At 39.0% G+C, this 21,502-nt stretch overlaps 1 protein-coding gene across 1 annotated transcript in view; it reads right to left on the bottom strand.

The window, feature by feature from the left end:
- ARFGEF3 (ARFGEF family member 3) overlaps positions 1 to 21,502 on the bottom strand; it is a gene marked incomplete at both ends in the record, with an annotated part of 87,903 nt that overhangs the window by 42,729 nt on the left and 23,672 nt on the right. Inside the window, 5 exons of the mRNA XM_082305643.1 lie at positions 2,173 to 2,251; positions 3,268 to 3,310; positions 4,867 to 4,989; positions 7,260 to 7,391; positions 10,087 to 10,155. Coding sequence (XP_082161769.1) covers positions 2,173 to 2,251; positions 3,268 to 3,310; positions 4,867 to 4,989; positions 7,260 to 7,391; positions 10,087 to 10,155 — 446 coding nt within the window. The remainder of the gene's footprint in view (positions 1 to 2,172; positions 2,252 to 3,267; positions 3,311 to 4,866; positions 4,990 to 7,259; positions 7,392 to 10,086; positions 10,156 to 21,502) is intronic.

A 21,502-nucleotide genomic window follows, 5' to 3' on the forward strand; every position in this document is an offset into this window, starting at 1 on the left:
TGGGCAGGAACAGGGCATCCCTGCACTCTTGATTGCTCTGATGACTCTTACTACCAAATCGTTTTCCTCCAAGTAAGAAAGGAACATTGCACTCCTGCACACCTCAGCGTAGCTGTTGTGTTCATATCACCGCTCCCACAAATGCCAGCATCACCAAAGTCACCAGTGGTCCCGAGAAAAAAATTCACTTCCCTGAACTCTTCCTCATCACTCATAGCTGTGCCTCCCTCAAAACCAAATTCTAATAAGCTTGAAATTTAGAAGGAGGAATTAAAGTCATCTTCAGACTAAGATATTAGAACAGGCAGTATAGCATGCTAAAGCCTCACTTCACTAACCTGAAGGTTAGAAAGTTAAGTTGCTGCCAACAAAGTGTTTTGAAGGAGATACCAAAATTGGCCTTGAAAGAAATAAAGGCTTTTCATTCATGGAGTTAGTTCTTTAAGAAGCCATCCTAATTAAATTTATTTTCTTCAGATTCAATCAGAATTTTTTTACTATGCTTTGCACATAATTAGAGAACCTAACAGTCTAGGTACATCATTACAAGCATGAAGTAAATCATGGTTCGTCGAGTATTTTTAAGTCCTCTGAATTTCTTATTGTACTTTATCTACAGCATGCCTCAATCTGTTCTAATTCAGTACAGTTTTATGGGGAGAGCTGGGATTGCAGAGAATTCTTCAACAGACTTTCAGTGATTTTGAGAGATCCTGTCAGGTAGTTTAGTTTTGATATTTCATAACCAGTAATTCAAAGTGATTATCATTTGGTGGACAATACTTATCAGATGAAAGCTGTTCATAGCTTCACATGTGGGCAAAATTTGATACAAAGAAGTAATATTTCAGCTGGTTTTGCCGCTTACTATTGTTAGATACACACTTTTGAAGATCTCTTCTTATTGTCCTGTGACTATGCACACAACTTAAAAAAAAAAAAGTTCCTTTAGAAGATTCAGAAACATGCTTTTGTTTGCCCAAACGCTGACACTGATTAAATAATGCTAAGTAAGGCACTCTTCCCATTCAAATCTTGGTGTAATTAGAGGCATTCAAGGGAGGAAAGCGTATAGAAGAACTGCACACAAAGATGTCTGCATTGTCCTTGGCTCCAGTAGTCCCTAAGCCATAGACTTCCTGAAAACGGTAGAGCGTATAAAAGGAAATACCAACGCATGCTTGTTTTGCATTTCTCCCATTTCCCCAAGTTCATCACTGGCTACTTTCAGAGACATACAGTCCAACCAAAGAGAGAATGTTATGCTACATTTAAAATAGTTTCAAATTGGCTTTTTCGCTGCCACTCAGGTGATTCGCAACTGGCAGTACTAGCAAGTTAAATCTTATTTTACTGATACAGAAACAATGTCGTCAAGTAAGAACTTGTTGTTCCCATAAAACTTTCAAAGTATTCCAGCTTGCTCTATTTCTAGTTTTTAAATAATTGCTGTATAATGTCTGCATTGCTTTTGGCTGGTTTGTCACCTCTCTAACACTTAAGGCTTTTTTTGGCTCATTTCTTAATAGACCATTGGTCGAGCCATGCTAGAATGCCACAGGAAGTAATTTTTAACTCATGAGTAAGTATTTACTGATACAGTACTGGCCACTAAGAGACTCTAGTATTTTAATGCAGTGTAACACCCTATCACTGCCCATAATAACTGCATTTCATAAGTCAGGCTCATGCATTTCCAAGTAGGTAGAGTGTATGATATTCCTAAATTTAAGGAATACTTTGTTAATGCAAACTATTTCAATTGGATAAATGTTGCCTTTCTAAGAAGGACATATTAATTCATTCTGCACATCAAACGTTTCTGTTAGGTTTTTCCATGTCTCTTGTAACTGTTGTTCTCTCTACAATGGTTGCTTTCAAGCCAGAAAACTTCTCCTTTGACAAGTATTTTGCTGCTGTATGGGAGTTACTTATAGATTAGATTTACTAGAAGCTATTTAAAGTTGAACAGCACACAGAGAAGGCAAATTAGCTTCTCATCTCAAGTGATGATTAAATTAATGCATCAGGAACGTTACTTCCTCTAATAAACACTTCATTTAAGCACAGTTTTGCTCTATAACCCCAGAACTATAACAGTACAATCACATGTATCAGTGACAATCTCAATCTCCAGGTAATAAATTCAAATTATAAACTGAAATAACTCACTTTATGACAGCCTGGAGCTTCTCACAGAGCACAGTGAGGACAGATACAACATCATCACAAAGAGACTCAGCTGAAGTACCTCCAAAAAGGACAAAGATCAGAGGCATTACATATGCGCAGCTGGATTACAACCTCAATTCACTGCACAGACTTTCAGAGTTGGTCGGAGCTTCTAAACAATGAGCGGGGCTTCCAAACTTCACAGAGAAGATGCAGTAGGAAAAGTCCTAGATTGGAAAGTGATCTCCATACAATGAAAAAGCAGTAATATTAAATTCAGAGAGAGCACTGATTGCTTACATGCATTTACAGAAGATTAGCTGAAATCCAATTCAGATAATAAGTATATAAATAAATAATAATAAAAAAGGACTGGCTCCAGTACTTCTACACGGCAGCTAAAATTTCTGTATCTCTCCCTGTAGTTTGTCTCTGCTACACAGCTTCTGATGTCTGATCAGGTCCTGATCTTAAAAAGGGATGCTTGTGCACTTCAAAGATTTTAGCCTCCATCCACACAAGTTCTCCTGCAGAAATCCAATGAGAAGATCAAAAGCAGGGATTATTTCTACCTATCAGGGAAGATGGTGGAAGTTAACCCAGAATAGGAGTAGAAAGAATTCTCTTGTAAAATAATCAGTTGGCAAGTGTGAACACACCTTTGCTAGTGATGTGCTTTCAAAAGCTGCCGTTATACAAACTGCATCTCTGGCCTGAAATACAATAACACAATCATTTCCAGATTCCATGTCCTACTCTATGACTTTGTTTCAATTTACAAGTAAAGCCACTTACTAAAACTTCCTCCAGAGCACTGAAAATCCTTAATTAGAGAAGTTAGCACCTTGAAACAATCATTTATTACTATGTTGAGTGCAATGCTGTTATCATGGTCCAAATGAAGACACGACTGAAAATGCCAGGAACTAACAGGGCCGTCCCAGTTCCTATCACAGGTAACATCAAGCTATGGCGAATGTAAGAAATCCTGAAGATGCAATTCCTGTGACATCAAACAGTACTGTGCTGATGAAAGGAAAGTGAAGAATAAAAAAGCTAGATTGGAAGGAGTTACTAAAAAAGTGGTACAAATACCTTGAGTCTTGAATTTCTGCAAGGCGTCATGGTTTTCAATTGTCTGTCAAGGAAAGACAAAGGTTGTGTAATCAGTGGAAGCGGTAGAAAAATACTGTAGAAGCAATACTTTAACGGCAGAGCTTTCTTAACAAATCCATGTCCTCTATCTGTTTTGGGTTTTTTTGTTTGCTAGTTTTTTTTAAGTGAAGCTTTTGCATAACATTTTCAAAATTTCCTTAAGATCTGTTTTAACAGTCATTTAGATTTAAGGAACTCACATCTCATTGAGCTGAACTAGGATTTGTAAATCCTTAAGGGATTTCCTGCATCTAAAAAACCTCGGTAATAACTAGGCATGTAAGTCGCATTGAAAATAACTGAGAGGAAAGCATAGTCTAGATCTCACAAAGTACTTAGAAAAAAAATCAATTGAGTATTAGAGACATTATCACATTGCCATTGTTAATGTTACAGTGCCAACACAATTAATGGCAGCCAGGAAATGGAAACGACCTCTTACATCATTTGGTTCAGCTGTGGTATAGGATTCTTCTAATCAGTGCACAAAGGGGTCAAACCAAATTCTCCTCTGAAGCATCAACAAGGAACTGCCAGGACCTAAATGCATCTCTCATATACTTTCACCTACTCCTCAGCTAAGAACAGAACTAACAAAACTCAACTTTCAGATCCAACCGAAATGTCAAAACTACTGGTTTTGGTTTGTTTTGTTTTGGGTTGTTGTTTGGTTTTTTTTTTTTTGGTAAATGTCTTGGCTAGGGAAATGAACCTACTTAGCACAGACAGAAGATATGTTTAAGTAAACCGATTAATTCTGTTTAGCAGTTGCTCATTAGTATAAAAGTAATCTAGGCTAATAATCTAAAATAGAACTGATCATCTTAACCCAAAACAGATGTAAGGAAAATAATCTGTACAACTTCAGTTCTTAAAATTTCCTAACAAATAGAAACTGACTTTTACAAATAGTACTTTTTGATAATGTGATAATATACAAGGCAGCACGAACGAATGTAAGAAGCCAATGTAATATCACACATGCCCAGAACATTTACAGATTTGCTGACAGTGTGCTGGTATTTCATCCAAACAGCTCTCATGGATTTTAATAATGCAATAAATAGAATTTATTTTTTTGCTAACAACCAAGCAAAGAATTTCATAAGCTTCAATTATCTTCTACAAAAAAGTAGAAGAAAAACCTCCATTACACTTTCCTTAGTTGAGAATTTGTTTTGCTTATGTAAATATTTGTCATGCAAAAACTTTTGGCAAAAGGATTTCAATGAACCTTAGGAAAACAAGTAAGCAAAATAAAAAACGGAAAAGGAAAAAGCCAAGGCAGCCCGACATCAGAACAAAGCCTCTTTTGTTTAATGGAAGGAGAAAAAAAAATAATCAGCCAAGTAGAGCTGTTAATGTGAGAGCTGCGTTTCTGATGGACTGCTCTGAAGCAGGCGCAGAGTCAGAGCCCAAAAAAGCTTTTAAACAGGATTAATTGTGGAAGTGTCAAATAAAAGCCACAAGGCACAACAAGCCAGTACAATACACTGCAGCCATGGACATGGAACCATTTGTTGATGCCAGAAGGCTCACCATATTTTCTTGCTTTTGTCGTAACTGTAAAGTCAAGTCACTCAACATTTGGCTGAGGGTTGCCCGCACAGCGGTGTTAATGCTCCGCTGGTGACAGCTAGATACATATGTCTCAATGCAAACCTGATGAGGAAACAAGATAGCAGTACATAGATATGAACTGTAACTTACCAGTAACACATTTTAGGAGGATACCAAGGTCTCTTGCATGCAGATAGTCAGCCTTCCTTACTATTTCATATTGCTTTATTAGCACATAAAAAGTTTTCAGCAACATGGCAAACTGAGTAAGTAGCATCTAGAAGCAGTATGCAATTCATCAATTAGTCTCACAGCTGCAGGAATGGTAAGGCATATTGGCAAAGTCTTCCCTTTCTGTCAAACCCAAGTGATTTTGGCACTTGCCTTGCTCTGTAGATAATTCCCTAAATGCTGCTTTGATTGTTCATTTCTAGATACTTATTTGTACCTATCACTCTGCAAGCCTGTATCTGCAACGTAAATACCCTCCAATCCTTTAAGGCTGTTGCTTCTGTTGTATAGATATTTGGCACTTTTTCTATAATTGATCATTACATAATGCAGCACATCTGAAAGCCTAATACAGAAAATACAATAGTGTTTTATGATAAATAACACAAATGATTGCCTTTTAATAACTGGTAATCAACCCAAGGGCTCCTCAGCTCAGAGATCCCACGGGAGCCAAGGCACCAGTGGAAGAACCCTGATGGATCATCCAGTTCCCGGCTCCATGCCCAGCTGCTCACAGTTTTTTGACACTGTGCTGTGACCAGAGTTGTCCTTGACTTTTGCCCCCAGATGATGCTATACAAACGTTACCAAAGCATAACGCCGCTAGGATCCTGGGGACAGCACACTGCAAAATGCAGTTCTGTCCTCGATCAGATTTTCTGTGGGAGGCGTTGGTCTCTGGCAGAGCTGCTGTAACTGTAGTAACCACTGTAACTACTGCACAGTAACTACTAGGTGGCTAACGGCCTTGATGGAGCCGAGTGGGTTTGCGACAGAACTGTGCAATACAATCTTCTCAGACTGTGACCCAAAGAAGCAGGTTTGGTCCTTTGGCCTACACTGAGTTTTATCATTAACAGTGACCGTAAAAAAAACGTAAATGACTGTTCACGTACTTTTCAGTCTTTGTGGTTTTATTCTGCCATCATTCGGATATATAGCTACTGAGAAGAACCATGAATACAGACTAAACTAGCTGTGAAAAAAAAAAAGTAATTTAAAAAAAATATAGTATAAGTGATATGCATGAAGAGGATACATAAATGCATCTGGTGTATGTTTTCAAATGAGAAGGATATTATATGATGTAAAGCCATTTTTATAGTTCCCTAATGAGGATGAGTTTTTAAGAGGGAAAAATAGAAGTGATCTGCTTATATAGGCTAATCAGTATTGACACGGGCACATGGTTGATTGTTTCTAACTCCTACTGAAATGAAACCAAGCTATTCCATTGACTAAGAAAGAAAGGCTGTGGGCTTGAGGCTATCAAGTTCAAGATGAACACGTTGCTGGCACATTTCTGCATTTGTTAGAGTAGAAAACAACATGGGTACGTTCCTAAGACCCTTCTGACCTCCTCACTTTGGGCAACCTCACATCTCAGCATTTCAATAAAACCACGAGCACAAGAAAGCATGACTGAGTTTCTTGGATCCAACCCATATCTTAAGTGAGTGATCTAAGATGTCACACATGGAAGCTACTTAATTACGGCTCTTGCCTTATTTTCCCTTATTTCCCAACTACACTGAGAGAAAGCATTCCAGAGCTTTTCAAATGTATGTATATCTCTCTGCAAATGACACAAACTGAGACTGATTATCTCCTTTGACAATACACTAGAACAGGTTACCGTTGAACGCATTTGCAGGATATAAGGGACTGAATCAACCGCATCTCTCATTCTTGTTGCCCTTTTTCAAGATTCCAAGATCCCCTCAAATAATACCTCTCAAAAATAAGGGATTTCATTTAGCTTGAGATCAATCAGGCAGTGATGAAGATGGTCTTGTAAGTTAAAAGAAGGCCTGGACCAACTCTGCCCGTCATTCAGCTATTACCTGAACTCCAGTGGACAAAAAGCTCTAAAGCCTGTTAACCATGTACAGCTCTTCACAGAGGCCAAACCATTCCAGTGCTGCTGAGATCTTCTCTTGAGCTTTAAGTCTTTTTCTAGAGTACCTGAATGAACTGATGAAATACCATTCTTAGAGGTAGGCTGACTTTCTGGAAAGAGCATGGTTGATCTCTCCTTTTTCTCTCCCCTCCCCATGCTGGCTAATGAGCAACAGTACCATCCACTTGAGCTCCGATCTTACAGAAGGCCTGTGTTCTAAAACAGCTGGGCAAAGTACCTTTTGAAAAGCCATTGATGAAGAAGCACCAGTAAAAATGCGAGAGCTCAAGGCCCCAAGGAGGTGTGCAATGGACATTTTGATCATTTCATGCATTCGGGGACTTCCAGCTCTATGGCATGCAAAACACAACTAAGAGCAAAACACAGAAGGGTTAGCCAATGAAACACAACAGAGTCAAACAAAACAAACCTCCAAAATGTAGACAGGAGTAACAAATACACACATAAAAACAAACAACAGTCAGAGCATGAACTAAACTTTCTTGCAGGGGTCTAGGCAAGCATGGGAAGGCACACACAACAAGATTTAGTCTATTTTCAATACTTAAGCCACAAAATATAGTACTCTTCATGTTGGATGCTTCTGTAATTTGAAGCTGGTAATAGTCACAAAGATTTGGAGTGCCATTGTTTTGTACACATGAACTGAGAATGATCAGGCAGTGCAAAACAGCCAGACTGTAGCCTTGTTTGTCAGAGGGAGCCCTCAGGAGAGTTCTGTCAGCAGTGCAGGCAGCACCTTTCCAATTCTGCAGTGGCTCCACTCTGCTACAGAGGGCAGGCTAGGAAAACTAAGGGACTGACTTGGAAAGAAATGCCAAATAGCAGGGGCACTGGAGCAGAAAGCTCCTCTCTGCCACCTTTCCCTTAGAGCAAGTCAGAAAGATAAATGCTGAGGGTAAGCAAATGCTGAGCTCAGAAATAATTTTCTGTTTCCTACTGCTTATACATTACAGAATTCAGATATAAAGGCATATTGAGTCCACCTGTTACAGCCTTTGCCTTACCTAAAACCTGGCCAGGAAGAACCTGAGGAAGCATGTATGTGCCTAATGGGACCTGCTAATTAGAAAGACCTAGGCATTCGCTGAGACAATATTTTCTTGAGGTGCGTGGGGAAAATAGCTCTACCTCCAAACACTCCAAATAGAAACATGCATGCTCTGTATTACAGCTTGTTCCAGTTCCCTGAAGGAAATGAAAGCTTTGTTTGCTTTCTGGCACATCTCATCAGCCTGCATCAGGGCTCCTGTTCATTTTAAAAGAAAAAAGACACACTATCATCGTACTAACTTGTACCACTATACTAGCAAAGCCTTTAAGAGCCGGGCTAGCCATTTGGGAATGAAAGTGAAGGGCAGCCACCAAGAACAGCAGGGTTTAACTCCACTCTATGAAAGAAAACTGCCATTTTTCAGGATGCTTTAAATGAATAACAGGCCTATTGTTATTCAGATTTACAGAGAAAACAGAAAATATTATTTCTGATACAGCTTATAGCACACAGACCATGACTGACGGACCATTTTCCCCCAGTCTTAGGCAGTGCTCTTAAAGACTGAAATCTGAAGGGTTTAGAGCCATTAAACGCTTTTCCCAGCAAGTATTCTGTCTAAGGTAGAGCTCTTTAACTACAGCAAAGAGATGCACTAAGCTGAATTCATCAGCTTTTGCCTTGCATGTTAGAAATTCTGCTGAGAAAAACTGCAGCAGGGGAAACTATCTGTATTTTCTTCAGTTTGGGACACTGACCTAAAGAGGGTTTAGTAAATCTTAAAAAGTTGTGGCTTGCTCTAAATACCAATTCAGTTAATCCTTGCTGCAGCATCTACAGGTGGGGCTTACAAAGACCTCCAAAAATAGCCATACCTTATAGATTTAGAAGTCTCACATAGCACAAGAGAAACCAAAATCTAAGCTGTGTGGGGCATCTGGAATGAATACTACTTTTTTTATCCTATACATGTTATATACACAAACTGTTTATGTTGTATCCCTGCCTTTTAAAGCCCATTTGTTACAAACTGGCAGCTGTTTTCTTTGGTTCCCTGTTATCTCTACAGCCCCATTCTCAGCTTCCAATGGGACAATGCAAGGTCAGTTTTATTCCTAAAATTAGCAAATACTGTAACGTCCAGGTAAAGTTAGCTTATTTTCACATGGGATTTTTCTTTTTGCCAAAATACCAAAATTTGAGAAGGAAGATGTCTCTAAATGTCTACACACACTTGGAGTGTAGGACACATATACAACCTCTACGTTGCTCCATGGACATTAGCTCTCCCAGTACCACATTAACAATATAATTTTATAATATATTGTGCACACAATAACATGTGCTGCGCAGGAGGATTAAGTGTTCCTGTGCATCTTCTCTAACCTGAGCAAACACCCTCATGGCTTGCTACACACCCTACTAAAATTATCACCCACCTACAAAGGCTCACTTAATAGACCTGCAGGTATGTTTTTCTACATCCAAAGCTCCTTTGTAATTTAATTCAGACTAAAATCTAACGGAATAAAGGGAGAAGAGTGACTAATAGCACCAGGACAACACCATGTATCTAGAGGTGTAATAAATCTTTTACTTGGATGTATTAGGAAAAAAGATACACACAAGGCTAACAAGGCACATCGTGGCACTTGAGCTAACATGGCACACTATGGCCTACACACTGCTCTTGAGGAAACTTCATCAGTTTTAGACTTGCACCAAGTAAGGAACCAGCACAATGCTGTGTTCTAAAGAACTGAAGGAAATGTTTCTATTGCAAAAGGCAAAGCAAAGTAAATATGAGGAGTGGTAAATGTGCAACGCTGTAGTATAAAATTGTCAGTTTCCAAAAGTGCCTTCCCTTGCAAGCCCATCAGCCCTGTCCAACTTGCAGCTATTTCTTCACACCAGACATAAGGTAATACCAGTCCTTAAGATGGTAAGTGTGATTTGAACTAGTTCAGTTTCAGGGTATGCATGGAAGACACACTCTAGGTAGTGGGGGAACACTAAGTGACACAAGCAATGGTACGACGGTGACACTTACCTCAGCAATCTTCAACACTGAACTCCCATTCAGCTCAAATGTGGAGGTATATGTTATACAGAGCAAGACCTTGAATCAAAAGAGAGGGAGAAAGGAAAAAAAATAAGATTCATCTGTTATTGCCTCCCCTCCTCACCCATGTGCTTTTAGCCACAAATCCTTCCATTTTCAGACCAGACATCAGAAGTTTCTTAGCACCACGTGTTACTGGGATAACAACAGCACAATCAAGTTGCTTCCTACCGAGAAGTTGCAACTGTTGGCCCCAGAGGTACAGCTCAATGGATTATTTATTGTTGTCTCCTACGTCTGACCACAGAAGGAAAGACAATCCAGTGATCAACTCCGGCCTTGGACTCGATGGCCAGAGTACATTCATATTTTATCCACAAGCTTTGCATGATTTATAATCAGTCCTTCCATTCATTTCTATCAGTATTACAAAGGAGGAAGGAAAAAATGCATACAAATTATTACTTAGGTGACACAGATACATACGTATTATGTGAAACAAGCCATTAATAACTGTTTGACATGAGGATTTCCCAGCCTAGGGTATTTCCAGTAAGTGTATTATAGTCACTTGATAACAAGCAGCTAAAAAAAAAAATTCATAAGCCTCAATTCACGAGGGAAGGCTTGTCCTGTATTGAACTCTGCAGGAGGAACAAGAACTAAAAGCCCCATCCAACACCTTACTTTGAAGAGAAGGGGAGTGGGAATGTGATGTGATCTACCAGGGGGTAGTGTGGTTGGTGAGTGGGGAAATGTGGTGAGAGGTGCTGTAGTGGAATGCCTCTAGTGTCTGGAGATGTCCTCCCTCCCTCCCCATCTCCCTTTCCAATCTCTCCAGCCCCATGGAAGACTGAGAGAGTCTGAAGTACTTACTGTCCTCTCCCCTTCCAAGTATAAAATCCCCCCAATGCCAGAATTTATGCTTTCCTTGGTCTGAAATAGCCTGAGGTTTTGGGGATAAGCATACCAGGAAAATATCGATCACACTAACACTAATGTATTGGTCCCTACAACTTCCTCAGCACCTAAGAACTACTGTTCTCTGCTTCACCCGGAAATTCGGGGCATCAGGTAAGTTAGCATTACTGACTGTTAACCATTTCTTTTATTTATTACATGCTTCTCAGTGGTACTAGGTTTTTATTTTATGGGTAGGTTCTGTGACAGCTGCTAATGCACAACACCCTGAGGTAATCTCCTTAGCCTAGAAAGCAAAACAAATAAACAACTTTGCCACAGCCTGTCTGATCAGAACTTGCAAATAAACAAACAAAAAAAAAAACCCCAAAAAAACAAAAAAAAAAAAAAGGAGGCAAAGGGATGCATGTTTGGGGAGATTATTATTAGGTCCCCATAAAAGCGTCATTTTTCTGACCTTTATGGTGTTGCACAGTTTCCACATTACAGTGGAACAGTAGAAAATTGTAATGTAACAACAACTAGAAGCAGCAAACTAGATGGCCTCTTGGGTGCAAGCTGTATCATCTCTCTAGACAATGATGATCTCTAGAACCATCTCAGAGCCTTCATAAAGAACAAAAAAAATGCTGATCTGCGGGTTAAGAGAAGCAGACTACTCTAATATAGCACCATTTAGCATGCTGCAGCCACTGAACACCCATCATTACTATTGAATCTCATCTTGGGAGAATACTCCTCTCTGCAGTTATTTTGCACCAGGGAGGGGGAAAAAATCCATTACTGGAAAGCACACATTTAATAACTGTAGGGGAATTCGAACTCTCCGTACAAGAGAAGCTTTGAGCATTAGTTACTTGCTCTTACAGGTACAGAGAGAAGTGCCTGCCCATGGATGAGTGTGCCATTTTTCTGGAGAAGGACATAAACAAACACCTTTGCATTTTGGCAGTCAGACTGAAAAGTTTCTATGCACTGAAACGCACCGCATCTTTACAAACATTTTTCTCAGCAGAAAAACTGTATTTCACTACAGGTTGTCACACCTTACTCCAGGTTTTTTTTGTTTGCTTCTTTGTTTTGTAAATAAAATACCAGTCAGGAGCTTGATCCTATTCTTACAAAAAATGTTTCTACTATAAAAAGTATCCCAAGAAAACCATTACGTAATGGCAATTTTACATTTGTCTTTATATGTTATTTTGTCCTGACTCTCACTCAGTCCTTCATAAATGGAAGCTAAGTAATTTGTATAAATACTACAGAGAACAGAAAAGGGCATGCTACTCTTCTGAAGTACAATAGTCCTGGACTATAATCTCTTTTTCAGATATTTAGTATTCAGCTTTAGAGCAAAGCAAAGTTTCTGAACCAAAATTGGTTCAGCTTCCCTTTTCTGCGAAATGGGCAAAATGGATATTCTCATCTTAAAAGTGTTACACAGCCTACCTCAGTATTACAAGGAGAGATAAAAGCTATAGAGCACTAACACCTGAATTTGCCAGAGAAGGAAATCTAATTCTAATTACAAATTATCAAGAATGCTGCACTTTGTATTTCTTGATACAAACTCTGCAAATTTCTCTGCAACCTGCTGCATTTGCTGGCACATGGACAAGTGCCAGCGAGGAGGAACAGTGATAGCTTTTTCCCTGTCCACAGAACAAATCCTACAGAGTAGCTGAAAAGTAAACAGTCAATTATAAAACCCCTCAATAATCCCATTTGGTTAATAAGTATGTAAGTTATAAGGGTTGTTATTTCCATCTGCTGCTCAGCCTACCCCTGCAGAATTTAAAACTGAACAATTTTTTTTTTTTTGCACTAAGTGAATTCTAAACTACTGGTCAGCCTTGCATCCAGCTGTTGGGCCCCACCTTGTCAGCTATTAACTACCCTGAAATTTTATTGACATTTCTAATAGTTGTGAGAGCTCAGCAGCTGACTAAAAAAACATATTCAGTATTGAAGGAAAAATTGTGACTTGTACTCCCCACACACTGCTGTGTAAAACACAGGTGTAGCACACAGTTCGTAAACTCGGAGACAGACAACTGTCACTTCCCACTGACAAATCTCTTCTGATTGTGCTAAGAGCCAAGATGGACAGCCAGGCCCGTGACTAATCTTATTCAGCAGTTTGCATGTCCTGATTTTCCCTGCTTCATCTCATCTGCTTCATGTGATTTTCTGCTCTCTTGTACCATCTTGGCTTTGTACAGTTTGTTAATACCTAGTGCTTTCCACAGACCAAAACCTGGAAGCCATATACTACAATACATGGAAGTACACACCAATTTAGGCATTCTTACAAGCCCTTGCTCTTCAAAATCTCTTCTTCCCTTCCCTCCTTTTTTCTTTTTTTTCCATTTCCTACCTTTATAGAGCTGAACTGTGAAAAGTTAGTACATCTATGCCTAATCCTTTCTATAACAAGTGCCAATAACCTGCTTGTAACAGGTGAACGATCAAAAAGTCAGATATCAACTGCAGTAAGGAAGTGATGATCAAAACCTTGCTATGAAGCAATAGGGAATTTCAGCAAAAAGACTGCTAAGTTTTGATTGCTACTCTTTGTATAAAATGAGATCTGGGACCCTACTAGCTAGAGAAAGGGCATATGATATGATGTGATCAAATGACAGAAGCATAAGTTATCAGCCAGCATATTCTTGGCTTACTCCACTTGCTACCATCTTCCCTCACAAATCATTTGCGAGATCTGAAAAATGGTCTCTGACCAACGCACAAGACTGCTCTCAGCTATGATTTCCATCAGCGCCGCTGCAGGGCTCATTTACAGTCTTGGCGATGCTCCAGACACTCAACTCGCGTGTCTTCCCATTTATGTGGAACAAACAGGAAGACAGCAGGTTTCTCTTTTAGATTACTGGGTGAAAAATGGGATTAAAACCAAACAAAGAAAACCAAACTTAATCATTCACATCCACTAAAAACACTGAGTCTCCAGACAGTATATCCCATAGGCTGCTTAACTACTCATCACACTAACTCAAGCAGTCTGTATTTAAAAAAATTAAAGAAAAGAAAGATAGGTTTTCTTAGGCAATGACATCTTGTTTTTGCAACCACTTGTAGTGGAAGCAGAAACAAAACTACAAAGCAATTCCTAGTAACACCTTCAGTACAAAACAAAACTGAAAATCAGCTTTTACTGTATGTTACCGTGATGAGATCTTAATTGGTATGGACTCTAAAACACACTTCTTTCTTTTCTTTTTTTTTTTTTTAAAGAAGGAACTTAGATGACTGCAGATATAGTTTCAAAGTCACAACCACCATGATGTTTTAATTGGCTTGCATTATCTTGCAAATGCTCAGATGACATCACATTTCCATAAACGGCTTATCCATAATGAAAGTGTTCATTTTAATTACTGTTGACGCTCTAACTGTCATGGAACAAGAAATACAATTCCTACTCCCTGGAGTCCCAGGGTACCAACTGTAGTATAAGAGCACATGCATGGATAGTTTTCACAATAAGAAGAAACAAAACAAAACAAAAACAACAAAAAGAAAAGGTGCTTCTGATGATATAATGAAGGTCAATTGACACCAAATGTACAGGATTTGAACTGCAATGTAATTAACCTGACATTACAATGTCTACCCCATATTTTAAGAGAGGCCTTTTAAAGAGGGAAAAAGAGGGAACATTTTTAGATTGTAAGCCTGCTAAGTGTTGCTAGCCAAGTTCCTCAAGTGCTTAGCATATATTTGTAGTAAAAGGCAATTCTCACATTGAAGAGCTTATGATGGAGTCACATCAAATAAACAAGGTGTGTAAGAAAGCAAGTAGTATCCCCCAAGATGGAGAAAGAGGGAAAAGGTACAAAACTTTAAAGCAACTGTAATCTGTCGTCAACTGAGGATGCTTCAGCACTTCACTTGCATTTAAGTGCCAAGTCCAACATCCATATGCTACTGCTATCCTTTTTCTGTTCCAGCACTCAAAGTCCCACTGGCAAAATCCTCTGAACATTCGTGTTTCTCCTAGCTGGGATGCATGTAGACACTTTAGCCCTTAGAGTGCTGAATTTTGCAGCCACCTCTAATCCCTCTGTAGGATTCATAAAGGAAGCATTTCCTGACTTACTTACTTTACTTGCAGGCTTGTAAACTTGGATGCAATGTATGCTCAGATGAAAAACCCAGCCAGAAGACAAGGCAGGACAACCCTTTATCTCGTTCAGTAATTGACATTTAAAGCAGTCATCCTGTATTTCTGCAAACTAGTTTGGACGGGAGGTGTCCTCCTATTTGGCAGAATAACTAGTAATCTGCTCAGGTCGCATTCTTTGGCCTTGAGGGAAAACAAGGGCAAGAGAAATGAAGTGCATTAATGAACTCATGTACCTCGTGTCATGACGTATCACTGTACAAAACAGCGGATTTTAATTACGGAGGGAAAGGAGACAGTGTCTCCCATGAATCAGTAAACCCATAAAATGCCTTGCTATCACAGCAGCAACTGGTGCTCAGCATTATGAATGCACCAGGGCTTCAAACAAAAGGACTGTATCCTATATAGAAGAACCTCACACATTATCAGTGGTGGCATGCTGAATGCTCCCAGAAGACGATGCCCATTAGTTTACTAGACTAAAACAGAACTACCGCTGAACACTATTTATGGTGGTATGAAATCAAGTGAAACTTCTGCTTATGCAGTACAGTTGTAGAAGGGAAAGAAATTATTTAAAGCAATTGCTTAATAGATATTTAGCAGGTTTTCTTAACGGCTCTGACAGGGGCTTTTATCTTTAGAATTATAACACTAAAAGGCAGGAAAGATTTAAAAAAAGGCTGACTAGCACTGCTAGGATGGCATTTCACCCTTCACAGGTTACAGCCTATTTAGATATATTGCATTACTTTATGAATTAGAAGATATATATCTGAGTAAAACAAAACTGAAAAAGGACAAATACCAAACTGAAAAATACCAACACCAAGTTTAAAGAGTTCTCAAATAACAATGAAGTTACATGCACCCACTACCAAAATGATCAGAAAGGATGTCAGCACATGGGTGTAAGTAAACCCAGAGCTGTCGAGGAAAAAAGAACCAGTATATCCTCTGGATGGAAAATTCTGACATTTATTCTTGACGAAGGAATTTTTTGGACAGGGGAGAGGGAAGACAACTCCCTTACCCTGAGATACATGCAAGGTTCCATCGAAACTACATCAGGGGAAATTTCTGTGTGGCAATGTACTTTACAACAGCTAATTTAAAATTACTGTTTCAAGTCACTAGATTAATTGGCAAGAAGATAGCCTGAAGACAAGCTAAGAGGTGGCATCCTACAAACTGTATGGCCTGACAGAGGATTTCACCCTATCCCAGACCATCTCCTGACCTGCATCCAGGAAAGAGATACTAAAAAGCCAGATAAGCTGGTTTTGTGGTCGCAACATCAACCACTATGCCACATGAAGCTTCCATATCTTTTTCCTATCTCACAAGAGATACACAGGAGGAGCTTTAGGGAAGAGCTGGCTGGCACTGTCAGAACAACTTACTGGGACACAAATTCTCTCCTCAGCTGCCCCCAGAACCAAACAGTGTCAACAGCTATGATGGCAGCAGCCCTTGTCATGGGAAGCTCATAAGCAGAGAAGGTCTAAGCTGGGTGCATGTCATCTGTGGCACATCTGGAGTATGTGTATAATTGCATGTAAAAACCATGGCAAGTGACCCTTCCATGCCACCGCTATGTGGCCAACTTGGCTGGCAGAACTTGGCACTGTCACCTGCAGCACGCAATAATGTCTGGCAGCAGGGAAAAGATTAAATGGCAATATATGAAAGTTAAAGGGTTTCTATATTTGGGTTTGTGATCATACAGTGTCTTTCCAGTTCACTTTCCTAATGGTGAAGCAATCTCCAGGTTCTTGGTATATGTCTAAGACTAAAGAAAGTCTGCAAGAACTTGTACTTCCCCTCCACACAGGATAGGTGTTAAATTACACTTTCCAGGGCTAGGGACTTGCTACTTTCCACGTAGCACTGGAAAACCTGCAGGTATGATCCAATGACTCATTGCTTGCATATGCTGCACAACAGATAACAGCTCCGTGACAAAACTCCAGCACTGCTTGAGTTTCTTCATTTCTGCAAAATCCACACTGTTGCAAAAAAGAATGCCAGCCACAAGTACTCCAAAATAACAAAAACCCCTACATGAATAGCAAAATCTGTGCAATATTAATTCTACTTCTAAGCATGTATACTGTAATATAGTATTTGATCACAGTGTATCACAGGTAATAATTTCCCCCCCACCCCTCACAAAACAGTTATTCATCAGGTAACCCGGAAAGAAACCCACTGCTGAGTTAACCTGGAGTAAAGAACCCTTCTGCCATCCATCCGTGATTGCAGGAGGAATGACCACAGAGGACGAAAGACAGGAATCTTGCCTTCTTACCCTTCCTATGACTGCCTCAGCCCCAGGGTAGACCATTCCTCTAATTCCTGCTTTTTGTGACCGACCCCAACGATTTTGATTACACCACACCGAGTGGGACAGTTCCAACACAACAGAATGAGCACGTTCTCTGTCCAAAAACACTTTCATAACCTCACAGCTGAGGGAGTACTGAGAAAGTTAAAATTTTTGCATTAGAATTTCTTCAGGCAAGAAACTAACCCTACTTTTCTACTCCTGCAAACCTTTTAAGAGACAGGACCAACACTCTGCTTAGATTTCTTGAAGCCTCAGGGCTGCCCGGATCCACAGAGGTTGTTCAGGGCTATGAATTCAAGCACAGAAAGCTACTGAGGAAGAGCCACAGATCCTGGAAAGAGGCTGGATTTTTGAGATACTGCATTCACTACTGACTGGTTTAGGCAACTCCCATCCACCATCCATTCGGCCATATCCAGGCTGTTACCATTCTCATTCTTTTGTACCCATTAAGGAGAAAACTCAGGTATTTAATTCAAGACTGTGGATTCTGCTATGACAGCCAGGCACCTAAGAACCAGGGGAGTTTTTAATCACAATCTTAATTATGAGTATTAGGCATTTCCCATAGTTCTAATTAATTTGGGAAAGGATAAGCTTATCTTGAAACACACAAGGTAGGTCACTCAATCCGTTGGAACTAAGCTGGTTACTTATAACTAAGCATACACATAAAATGACTTTAAAAAGTCACCAGCAAAAAAAAAAAAACAAAAAACCAGAACAGTTGCAAATTATATTCTATTAAGCATAACCAAGTTGTATGTCGAAAGATACATTTCATAAATATTAACCTTAAAACAATGAGAAGATACATATATTTGTGAGTGTTTATTACAGTGATCAGCTTATTTACCAGTATCCAAGAAAAAGGTGCAGAATATAATCATCCACAGAGGCTGGGACTTTACAGTTGCGTTCTGTCAACATTTTGGATCAAACAGTTTAGAACTACTTTTCAAATACATAATATAGTTCGCATTAGATCAGGACTATCTCCCTGAACCTGTAACAACACAGTTGTGCAGAAACTAAAACAGGTCAACTATGATGGTTAAAAAACTAAGAACAAACAAAAAATTGTTCCCAAACTTCCTATTACTCCTTGTAGATCTTCAATAGTGACCTCCTCAAGCGCTGACTAATCTGACACTGTGACTGGGGCCCTATCAACTGAATTAGTTATTACAGAATAAAACCAATAAAGACTAGGACATGGCTCTTAGTACTCAAAAAATCACTTTGCATCTTTAAAGCATTACAGCAGCAATCTTAGAAAGAACAATCGCAAATACCTAATCTAAAGACAGCATTTTCAGAGACAGAGCTATTAATTTGCTCCATTCTGCCTCTCCTTACACAAGCTAAGTTTTACCACAGAACTCTAATTCAGATTTCAGTTCTGAATATATCCAAAATGAAAACTGAAATCACAAAAAAAGCTGTCTAGTATTATTACTGGAGAGTTCCTAAATGCTGTATTAATGGATCAGTGAAGAGACAAAGAGAAAAGATTGCCTTAACACAGCAGATTTAGCAAGCGTTCATTAAACCTCATTCACAGATTAAAAAGACTCCTGGCTGACTCCTCACTGAAAGCCTACAGAAAAAAATCATAAAGATTTTGCCCATCAGCAAGCAGTACACCTAATTCACTAACAAATGTAAGTTGGAATCACTGGAAATAAACTAAGCTTTCCTAAATGAAATAGCCATTCAGTCATGGACTATAGGTAAATAATGGGAATTAGAAGAGTCTTCTCTCTCTCAAGCTACTTTGGAAGAATATTCTTTGGTTCCAGAAAGTCGATTTCAAAAAGCACCACAAGTAGAGCAGCCACAAATACCGTGTGAAGTCTTCTCAGAGGTAATAAGAAACAAAGCTTGGAAGCTCCATTGACAGAAACATTACATTCATAACATGTCCAGCATATCATAACACCATTAATAAGAATAGTAAAACAAAGACCAAATATTTAAAAAGACATTAAATCAGAAAACTGAGCTTTCTTCATAAAACGTAATTATTCTCATTCTTGCTTGAAAATTTCTGTCTTGCTAGCTGTAAACTTGGGAAATCTGGGCACAGACTGAACCGACATGCACTGGATTATATGACACGGCTTTATCTGTGACTGAAGAAAACAAAAGGAGGCAGTAGAAAGGTAAATTTTAAATAATCAATCATGCCTTTCTTTTTAAAAACAACTTGTTTACTGTCAGTACCCATTACATTACAGTGTATCTGGTTTATCTGGAGAGCTTATTTCTGGGTGAGGACTCATCTACTAATTTGCAATTATTCATTAAACTCTTCTTTTTGTTATTTGAGAATAGCGTTATCACAGTTACACAGAGATAGGCACTGCATTAAGAAGGTTGTCAACTTATAAATGAAAGTCACCATAAGATTAGTGAGAAGAGAAGGGTAAAAAAAAAAAACAACAAAACAACAAAAAAACGTCCTTGCTGTTTCGGGTTCTGTCCACCCTATCCACTTCCTTCATAGTTCGTTTCGCCTGCTTCAATGCCACAGTTATGTTCAAAGCTGAATTCTAGTTCTTCCAGGAACCGGATTTTAGGATCAGGGTTACAGATGAAAAATTACCAAAAAATCAAAGAGAAAAAGTAAAAATCACAGAACCATTGAAGTTGGAATGGATCTCAATCCAGAGGCTCAGCTATAGATTAGTTTCCTTTTCACTGCTGATCTGACCATATCTGATAGTGCTTTTGTCAGTACTACATGTTCCTGCAAGCAAAGGTCTAATAGCATGAAGCAGAAGTACTTCAGCCATTTTAAAAACATCTGAAACCAAAATTTAAAACCATCAAAGCAGGAAAGAAATCAGGATCCCCCGCACTCCACAACCAAACCCAAACCCATGATATTCATCTTCAATCCAGAACATGTCTGCTTTCTGCTGCAGACTATCTATTTGCTCATTTGCCTAGTGCTTAAGGTCAACAAATGTCCCTACTCCTCAACACGAGATACACCCTTGCATTTCACTCAATTATAACATGGCCTCATGTCAAACAACAAAATTCTTCCCACTTCTGGGCCAGCCACATTGCATGATGGTAGTCTAAGGTAAGTGTTGAATTACTGCCCCCCTTATTTTTTCTATACATCAGCAACTGCATAAATAGAGCAGTGAGTCACTTTGGTGCCTCACTGATAAAACACCAAATTTGATTAGTAATCAGTATATCTCTTCCTTCCCAACTCACATGAATATTGTAAAGAAAAATATACAAGTAAAAATATTTAGATTATGCTGCTTGAAACTGCAATTAACGTATTGATGTATTACAAGAAGATCCACAACATGATATTGTATGATTGTGTGATTTTCCATTCCCTTGATACAGTCAGCTGAGCATAGTAAAAACACAAACCGGTATTACATATATTAGAGGGCTTTTCAGTGTGATAGCAAAGTATCATGGCAACAGCAAAGGTGAATACTAAAGTGGCCTTGTGTCAGATACATTGCTCCTTCTGGTCACACTTTCTGGATTATCTGGTTTCTCGGTATCTTTTAATATGATTTAAAGCACTTAAATAACCTCAGTTTAGTCCCCAGTGTGAAAATACTAATAAATCTCTGTCATAAACTGTATCAGAGGTACAGGGAATACACAGACACCACAGTCACTGAGATATTCTAAAGAAATACAAGGCTCAGCAGTTAAATAACATGCAAGTCTGAATGCAAAATATGTACACCCCAGAAAGCTTGCTTTACTATGTGGGAAATCAAATGCAGTTAGCACACCTGTGTTTGTTACAGGTGCCCATTCACCTCACAGAGAAATCATAGTCCTTTCCCCTTCCTCACTAAAAAGAGGGGAAGTTTTGTGCCTTCTTTTGGGCACAAAACTGCTGTTGACATAAAAATTATGCAGTGCTTAGTAATAATAAGGGTGTCCTGCAAAAAGATAAACAAGGACTTCACAGTATCACTTCTACTCTGGAAATT

This window comes from Platalea leucorodia (genome assembly GCF_965183815.1).
Source record: "Platalea leucorodia genome assembly, chromosome: 3".
NCBI lineage: Eukaryota > Metazoa > Chordata > Aves > Pelecaniformes > Threskiornithidae > Platalea > Platalea leucorodia.